A 9,475-nucleotide genomic window follows, 5' to 3' on the forward strand; every position below is an offset into this window, starting at 1 on the left:
GTATCACAAAATCATGTTTTGTTCAAAGCTGCTCGTCTTCTGCCGTTCATCTTGGGAGATGATGAGCTAAGAGGAAGGACATATCTATATATGTGTAGGTAGGTCGCTTTTTAAGCTTTCCGTGGCTGCCGGTGGTTATATTTCTCAACGTGTGGTTATATATTTTTTTATTTTAATCCATAGGTATTGCTTAATTTGCAATATTTTACCTTTTCTGGTAGAAGGGTTTTCTCGATGCATGGAGATCTCTTAGACGATTACCAAATTAATAATCACTTCATAGTCAATCAAAGATTGCACTCGAACATGGTTGGTCACATTTCATCTATAATTGTAGATAACCTCAATCTGCCAGCCTTCTTCATCAACGACAGTTTAATTCAATGGAAAACCATTAACAATGAGGTAATGCTTTACCCTGGAGATACTTTGACTTCAGGCTTTATATTTGATACATTTTCTAATTAGGAAAAACTTTGTGTCTTGAATTTAGAAACCAAAGTCTCAATGCACAAAAAGTTGTCTACCAGGAAGTAGAAAAGTCCCAGGAAATTCAATCTATTTTTGTTGTTATGGGTGTAGTCCTTGTTCTGAAGGAGAAATATCAAACACCTCTGGTAGGTACTACTACTATCTACATCTGAGCCTTGACCACAAATTCAGTCATATGTGATATTTCTTGTCTTCTTTCCTATAGACAATGAAAACTGCAGGAAATGTCCTGATCATGAGTGGTCCAATGAGAACAAGACCCAATGTGTCCCCAAACTGGTAGAATTTCTCTCTTACTCTGATCATGGGATACCAGTAATTGCTCTATCAGGATCCATTTTGCTTCTCACAGTGACGGCAGTAATATTGGGGATTTTTATTAGATATCAACACACCCCAATAGTGAGAGCAAATAACAAGAACCTGAGCTTTATTCTTCTGGTCTCCATCATGCTCAGCTTCCTCTGTGTCTTCTTGTTCCTGGGTCGTCCTGTTGATAGTACCTGCATGTTACGTCAGATCTGTACTGGACTACTACTCTCAATATCCATCTCTTCATTGTTGGCAAAGACCATAATAGTTTACATCGCTTTTAAAGCCACCAAGCCCGGAAGTGTGTGGAGAGCATGGACTGGAGTAAAACTCCCGAATTGCGTGCTCCTGATCTGCACCTCCATCCAGGTGGTGATCTGTATGAGTTGGGTGATCCTCTGTCCCCCCTTCTCGGAGCTGGACACACACTCTTATACTGAGAAGATCATAGTTCAGTGTAATGAAGGCTCCGATCTTTGGTTCTACTCTGTCCTGGGATATATGGGGATTCTGGCTGCTGTTAGTTTTATTACAGCTTTCTTGGCCAGGACATTACCGGACAGTTTTAATGAGGCCAAGTACATCACCTTCAGCATGCTGGTGTTCTGCAGTGTCTGGATAGCCATGATCCCAGCTTATCTCAGCACTAGAGGCAAATACACGGTGGCGGTGGAGATATTTGCCATCCTGACCTCTAACGCTGGACTTTTAGGCTGTATATTTTTCCCTAAATGTTACATAATTTTCTGCAGACCTGAGCAAAATACGAAGTCCTATATAATGAGCCGGACCGCGTGAGACTGGACATTATTCTATCCTTGTAAATTTATGCCTTATTTTATTACTGTGTACATATTTTATTTAATGTTGATGTAGATTATTGAAGTAAAATTTAATTTATCACATTGCTAATGACTGATTGAAAGATTTATTACGGCCGTCCTTGTCAAAAGTGGCTTGCATTTTATATTTGTAGTCTGAAGACACCTTGGCCCCAGCTGTACCATAGTGAAAGCGAGACAATAATAAAATGTGTGCTGTGTAATTAGGGTGAAAGGTGGAGCATAGGGAGAAGTGTGTGTGAAAGGCGGGGCACAGGGAGACGTCTGTGTGAAAGGCGGGGCACAAGGAGAAGTGTGTGTGAAAGGCGGGGCACAGGAAGAAGTCTGTGTGAAAGGCGGGGCACAGGGAGACGTCTGTGTGAAAGGCGGGGCACAAGGAGAAGTCTGTGTGAAAGGCGGGGCACAGAGAGGTCTGTGTGAAAGGCGGGGCACAGGGAGGAGTCTGAAAGGCGAGGTACAGAGAGAAGTCTGTGTGAAAGGCGGGGCACAGGGAGAAGTCTGTGAAAGGCGGGGCACAGGGAGAAGTCTGTGTGAAAGGCGGGGCACAGGGAAAAGTCTGTGTGAAAGGCGAGGCACAGAGAGGAGTCTGTGTGAAAGGTGGGGCACAGAGAGAAGTCTGTGTGAAAGGCGGGGCACAGGGAGAAGTCTGTGAAAGGCGGGGCACAGAGAGAAGTCTGTGAAAGGCGGGGCATAGGGAGGAGTCTGTGAAAGGCGAGGTACAGAGAGAAGTCTGTGAAAGGCGGGGCACAGGGAGAAGTCTGTGAAAGGCGGGGCACAGGGAGAAGTCTGTGTGAAAGGCGGGGCACAGGGAAAAGTCTGTGTGAAAGGCGAGGCACAGAGAGGAGTCTGTGTGAAAGGTGGGGCACAGAGAGAAGTCTGTGTGAAAGGCGGGGCACAGGGAGAAGTCTGTGTGAAAGGCAGGACACAGAGAGAAGTCTGTGTGAAAGGCGGGGCATAGGGAGAAGTGTGTGTGAAAGGCGGGGCACAGAGAGAAGTCTGTGAAAGGCAGGGCACAGGGAGAAGTCTGTGTGAAAGGCGGGGCACAGGGAGAAGTCTGTGTGAAAGGCGGGGCACAGAGAGAAATCTGTGTGAAAGGCAAGGCACGGAGAGCAGTCTGTGAAAGGCAGGGCACAGGAAGAAGTCTGTGCAAAAGGCAAGGCACAGAGAGGAGTGTTATGATCCGGTGACCCTGGAGCCGCATGAGACTATCTCTGGAGCAGGTGGTACCTGTACTGACCGCAATCCTAAACTGACACCGCAACTAGAAGTAGCCATGGGGTGTTCCTAACACGGCCTAGACACCTCGACACAGCCGGAGGACTAAATACCCCTAAAGTTGGAAATGGGAATTCTATCTTGCCTCAGAGCAGAACCCCAAAGGATAGGCAGCCCCCCACAAATATTGACTGTGAGTTTAAGAGGAAATATGTACGCAGGCAGAAATACAGGATTTAGCAAAAGAGGCACTTCTAGCTAAATAGAAAAGGATAGGACAGAATACTAAGCGGTCAGTATTAAAACACTAAAAATATCAACAGCAGGAAATACTAATATTCTACATCTACTAAAGACATAGAATGTATACCTGCATCTCCAGAGAAACCAGCAAGACAGAAAAATCCAAACAGAGTCTAAGCTGGACAAAAACACATTAAATTGCACTGAACAGAAAAGCACACTGCATGCGGGCTACAGAGAAAAAAACAGACACTTATCTTAGCTGAATTGACAGCAGGGCATGAGGAGCCAGACAGAGATGCAATCCCTCCATGAACAATGAACAACTGGCAGGGAATGCTGGATCCTACACACCTAAATACCTAATAGAGCAGCAATCAGCAGAAACACCTGCCCTTGACTACAATCCAGAGACAACTGCACTACCACTAACAACCACCGGAGGGAGCCCAAGAGCAGAATTCACAACAGTACCCCCCCCCCCTTGAAGAGTGGTCACCGAACCCTCACCAGAGCCCCCAGGACGATCAGGACGAGCCATATGAAAGGCACGGACCAAATCAGCAGCATGGACATCAGAGGCAAAAACCCAAGAATTATCCTCCTGGCCATAACCCTTCCATTTGACAAGGTACTGAAGCTTCCGTCTCGAAAAACGAGAATCCAAAATCTTCTCAACCACATACTCCAACTCCCCATCAACCAACACAGGGGCAGGAGGATCAACAAAGGGAAGAACAGGCACCACATATTTCTGCAATAAAGATCTATGGAAAACATTATGAATGGCAAAAGAGGCCGGAAGGGCCAAACGAAAAGACACCGGATTGATAATCTCAGAAATCCTATAAGGACCAATAAACCGAGGCTTGAACTTAGGGGAAGAAACCTTCATAGGAACATGACGGGAAGACAACCAGACCAATTCCCCAATCTGAAGCCGGGAACCAACACACCGACGACGGTTAGCAAAACGCTGAGCCTCCTCCTGAGACAACACCAAATTGTCCACCACATGAGCCCAAATTTGCTGCAACCTGTCAACCACAGAATCCACACCAGGACAATCAGAAGGCTCAACCTGCCCTGAAGAAAAATGAGGATGAAAACCAAAATTACAAAAGAAGGGCGAAACCAAGGTAGCCGAACTAGCCCGATTATTAAGGGCAAACTCGGCCAATGGCAAGAAAGCCACCCAATCATCCTGATCAGCAGACACAAAGCATCTCAAATAAGTTTCCAAAGTCTGATTAGTTCGCTCGGTTAGGCCATTTGTCCGAGGATGAAATGCGGAAGAAAAAGACAAATCAATGACCAGCCTAGCACAAAAGGCCCGCCAAAACCTAGAAACAAACTGGGAACCTCTGTCGGACACAATATTCTCCGGAATACCATGCAAACGAACCACATGCTGAAAAAACAACGGAACCACATCAGAAGAGGAAGGGAACTTAGGCAAAGTCACCAAATGAACCATCTTAGAGAACCGTTCACAAACCACCCAGATAACCGACATCCTCTGGGAAACCGGAAGATCTGAAATAAAATCCATAGAAATATGCGTCCAAGGCCTCTCAGGGACCGGCAAAGGCAAAAGCAACCCACTAGCGCGGGAACAACAAGGCTTGGCCCGCGCACAAGTCCCACAGGACTGCACAAAAGAACGCACATCCCACGACAAAGAAGGCCACCAAAAAGACCTACCAACCAAATCTCTGGTACCAAAAATACCAGGATGGCCAGCCAACACAGAACAATGAACCTCAGAATTCACTCTACTAGTCCATCTATCTGTTGTGAATTCCGCTCTTGGGCTCCCTCCGGTGGTTGTAAGTGGCACTTTTGTGAGTTCTGCTCTTGGGCTCCCTCCGGTGGTTTTAAGTGGTACGGCTGCTCCTTGGATTTAGCAGTCAGCAGCTGCTTCCACTGATCGTTTATTCTGGCTCGGCTATATAGCCTGGCTCTATCCTTCAGCCAGTGCCAGTTGGCAATGGTTCCTGGTTGGATTCACATCTCTGCTTGGATTTCCCTGATATTCTGACCAGTTCAGCAAAGATAAGTCCTTGCTTGTTCTTTTGCTGTCCACATATTGTGGACTTTATCGTTCAGCACATTCTATGTTTTTTCTTGTCCAGCTTGTCAGTATGGATTTATTCAGTTATGCTGGAAGCTCTGGGAAGCAGATTTACCCTCCACACCTTTAGTCAGGTGTGGAGATTTTTGTAAACTCTGTGGTGGATTTTTCTAGTTTTTAATACTGACCGCACAGTAGTCTGTCCTGTTCTATCTATCTAGCTAGATTGGCCTCCTTTGCTACATCCTGGTTTCATTCTGCATATGTCATTTCCCTCTCCGCTCACAGTCAATATTTGTGGGGGGCTGGCTATCCTTTGGGGATTTTCTCTGAGGCAAGATAGCTTTCCTGTTTCCATCTTTAGGGGTAGTTAGTCCTCCGGCTGTGACGAGGTGTCTAGGGAGTGACAGGAACATCCCACGGCTACGTCTAGTGTTGTGTTAAGCTCAGGAACTGCGGTCAGTACAGGTACCACCTCCTCCAGAGCTCGTCCCATGTTGTTCCTAAACCACCAGTACATAACAGTACAACTGGCCAAAAATGAATTAAATGCATCTCCAAGGAAGGAAAAAAAAAAAGTTCTGAGCCATTTTTTTTTCTGCAGTCTGTTTTGTCTTTTTTTTCCTCTTAATCTCTGGTTGGTTCAGGATTTTGGCGCTAGCTTGGATGTTCAGGGTTTATTTTCTCGTGTGGATCAACTTGCTGCAAGAGTACAGAGTATCCAAGATTATGTTGTCCAGACTCCAGCTTTAGAGCCTAGAATTCCTACTCCTGATTTGTTTTTTGGGGACAGATCCAAGTTTTTGAACTTTAAAAATAACTGAAATTTTTTTTTGCTTTGAAACCCCGTTCCTCTGGTGATCCCATTCAGCAGGTTAAAATCGTCATCTCTCTGCTGCGTGGTGACCCTCAGGACTGGGCATTCTCCCTTGAATCAGGAGATCCGGCATTGCTTAATGTAGACGCATTTTTTCAAGCGCTCGGATTATTGTATGATGAACCTAACTCTGTGGATCATGCAGAAAAAATCTTGTTGGCCCTGTGTCAGGGTCAGGAAGCAGCAGAATTATACTGCCAGAAATTTAGAAAATGGTCTGTGCTCACTAAATGGAATAAGGATGCACTGGCAGCAATTTTCAGAAAGGGTCTTTCTGAAGCCCTTAAAGATGTTATGGTGGGGTTCCCCACGCCTACTGGTTTGAGCGAATCTATGTCTCTAGCCATTCAGATTGATCGGCGCCTGCGCGAGCACAAAGTCGTGCACCATATGGCAGTGTCCTCTGAGCAGAGTCCTGAGCCTATGCAATGTGATAGGATTTTGACTAGAGCAGAACGGCAGGGATACAGACGTCAGAATAGGCTGTGTTTTTACTGTGGTGATTCTGCTCATGTTATTTCTGATTGCTCTAAGCGTACTAAGAGGGTCGCTAGGTCTGTTACCATCAGTACTGTACAGCCTAAATTTCTCTTATCTGTGACCCTGATTTGCTCATTATCGTCCATTTCTGTCATGGCATTTGTGGGTTCAGGCGTTGCCCTGAACTTAATGGACTTGGAATTCGCCAGGCGCTGTGGTTTTTCCTTGCAGCCTTTGCAGAGCCCTATTCCTTTGAGGGGCATTGATGCTACGCCGTTCGCCAAGAATAAGCCTCAGTATTGGACTCAGCTGACCATGTGCATGGCTCCAGCACATCAGGAAGATTGCCGTTTTCTGGTGTTGCATAATTTGCATGATGTTGTTGTACTGGGTTTTCCATGGTTACAGGTACATAATTCGGTGCTGGATTGGAAATCTATGTCTGTGACTAGTTGGGGTTGTCAAGGGATACATAGTGACATTCCTTTGATGTCAATTTCCTCTTCCCCCTCTTCTGAAGTCCCAGAATTTTTGTCGGATTTCCAGGATGTATTCGATGAGCCCAAGTCCAGTTCCCTTCCTCCACATAGGGACTGTGATTGTGCTATTAATTTGATTCCTGGCTGTAAGTTCCCTAAGGGCCGACTTTTCAATCTGTCTGTGCCAGAGCATGCCGCCATGCGGAGTTATGTTAAGGAGTCTTTGGAGAAGGGGCATATTCGCCCGTCTTCGTCCCCGTTGGGAGCGGGGTTCTTTTTTGTTGCCAAGAAGGATGGCTCCTTGAGGCCCTGTATAGATTATCGCCTTCTCAATAAGATCACGGTCAAATTCCAGTACCCTTTGCCTTTTGCTTTCTGATTTGTTTGCTCGGATTAAAGGGGCTAGCTGGTTTACCAAGATCGACCTTCGAGGGGCGTATAATCTTGTTCGTATTAAACAGGGTGATGAATGGAAAACAGCATTTAATACGCCCGAAGGCCATTTTGAATATCTTGTGATGCCTTTCGTGCTCTCTAATGCTCCATCTGTGTTTCAGTCCTTTATGCATGATATTTTCCGGGAGTATCTGGATAAATTCATGATTGTATATTTGGATGATATTTTGGTTTTTTCCGATGATTGGGAGTCTCATGTGAAGCAGGTCAGGATGGTATTTCAGATCCTTCGTGCTAATGCATTGTTTGTGAAGGGGTCTAAGTGCCTTTTTGGAGTTCACAAGGTTTCTTTTTTGGGTTTCATTTTTTCTCCCTCGGCTATTGAAATGGACCCTGTTAAGGTCCAGGCCATTCATGATTGGACTCAACCCACATCTGAGAAGAGCCTTCAGACATTTTTGGGCTTTGCTAATTTTTATCGCCGCTTCATTGCTAATTTTTCTACTGTGGTTAAACCTCTGACCGATTTGACAAAGAAAGGTGCTGATGTGGTGAATTGGTCCTCTGCAGCTGTGGAGGCCTTTCAGGAGCTTAAACGTCGTTTTACTTCTGCCCCTGTGTTGCGTCAGCCAGATGTTTCTCTCCCTTCTCAGGTTGAGGTTGACGCTTCTGAGATTGGGGCAGGAGCCGTTTTGTCTCAGAGAAGTTCTGATGGCTCTTTGATGAAACCGTGTGCTTTCTTCTCCAGAAAGTTTTCGCCTGCTGAGCATAATTATGATGTCGGCAATCGGGAGTTGTTGGCTATGAAGTGGGCATTTGAGGAGTGGCGACATTGGCTTGAGGGAGCTAAGCATCGCGTTGTGGTCTTGACTGATCATAAGAATCTGATTTACCTCGAGTCTGCCAAGCGGTTGAATCCTAGACAGGCTCGATGGTCTCTGTTTTTCTCCCGTTTTGATTTTGTGGTCTCGTATCTTCCGGGATCTAAGAATGTGAAGGCTGATGCCCTTTCTAGGAGTTTTTTGCCTGATTCTCCGGGAGTCCTTGAGCCGGGGGGGGTGATTCTTTCTGCCATCTCCCCTGATTTGCGGCGGGTGCTTCAGGAGTTTCAGGCTGATAGACTTGACCGCTGTCCAGTGGGGAAACTGTTTGTTCCTGATAGATGGACTAGTAAGGTAATTTCTGAGATTCATTGTTCTGTATTGGCTGGTCATCCTGGGATTTTTGGTACCAGAGATTTGGTTGCCAGGTCCTTTTGGTGGCCTTCCTTGTCGCTGGATGTGCGTTCTTTCGTGCAGTCCTGTGGGACCTGTGCCGGGCCAAGCCCTGCTGTTCCCGTGCTAGTGGGTTGCTTTTGCCTTTGCCGGTCCCTGGGAGGCCCTGGACGCATATTTCCATGGATTTTATTTCTGATCTTCCTGTTTCTCAGAAGATGTCTGTCATCTGGGTGGTTTGTGACCGGTTTTCTAAGATGGTCCATTTGGTACCTTTGCTTAAGTTGCCTTCCTCCTCTGATTTGGTTCCATTATTTTTTCAGCATGTGGTTCGTTTGCATGGCATTCTGGAGAATATTGTGTCTGACAGAGGTTCCCAGTTTGTTTCTAGGTTTTGGCGGTCCTTTTGTGCTAGAATGGGCATTGATTTGTCTTTTTCTTCAGCATTTCATCCTCAGACAAATGGCCAAACGGAGCGAACCAATCAGACATTGGAAACCTATTTGAGATGCTTTGTGTCTGCTGATCAGGATGATTGGGTGACCTTCTTGCCGTTGGCCGAGTTTGCCCTTAATAATCGGGCTAGTTCGGCTACCTTGGTTTCGCCTTTTCTTTGTAACTTCGGTTTTCATCCTCGTTTTTCTTTGGGGTAGGTTGAGCCTTCTGACTGTCCTGGTGTGGATTCTGTGGTGAACAGGTTGCAGCGGATTTGGACTCATGTGGTGGACAATTTAACATTGTCTCAGGAAAAGGCTCAACGTTTTGCTAACCGCCGTCGGTGCGTTGGTCCCCGGCTTCGTGTTGGGGACTTGGTCTGGTTGTCTTCTCATCATGTTCCTATGAAGGTTTCT

At 46.1% G+C, this 9,475-nt stretch overlaps 1 protein-coding gene across 1 annotated transcript; it reads left to right on the forward strand.

The window, feature by feature from the left end:
- Positions 1-696: 696 nt before the first annotated feature.
- On the forward strand, positions 697-1,659 carry LOC143803821 (vomeronasal type-2 receptor 26-like; the record flags this gene model as incomplete). The annotated part of the gene is made up of 1 exon (XM_077281586.1): positions 697-1,659. A coding segment is annotated over one exon (906 nt), but the record flags the coding sequence as incomplete, so codon positions are not given.
- Positions 1,660-9,475: the final 7,816 nt, after the last annotated feature.

Source organism: Ranitomeya variabilis, chromosome 2 (assembly GCF_051348905.1).
Source record: "Ranitomeya variabilis isolate aRanVar5 chromosome 2, aRanVar5.hap1, whole genome shotgun sequence".
NCBI classification, from domain to species: Eukaryota; Metazoa; Chordata; class Amphibia; order Anura; family Dendrobatidae; genus Ranitomeya; species Ranitomeya variabilis.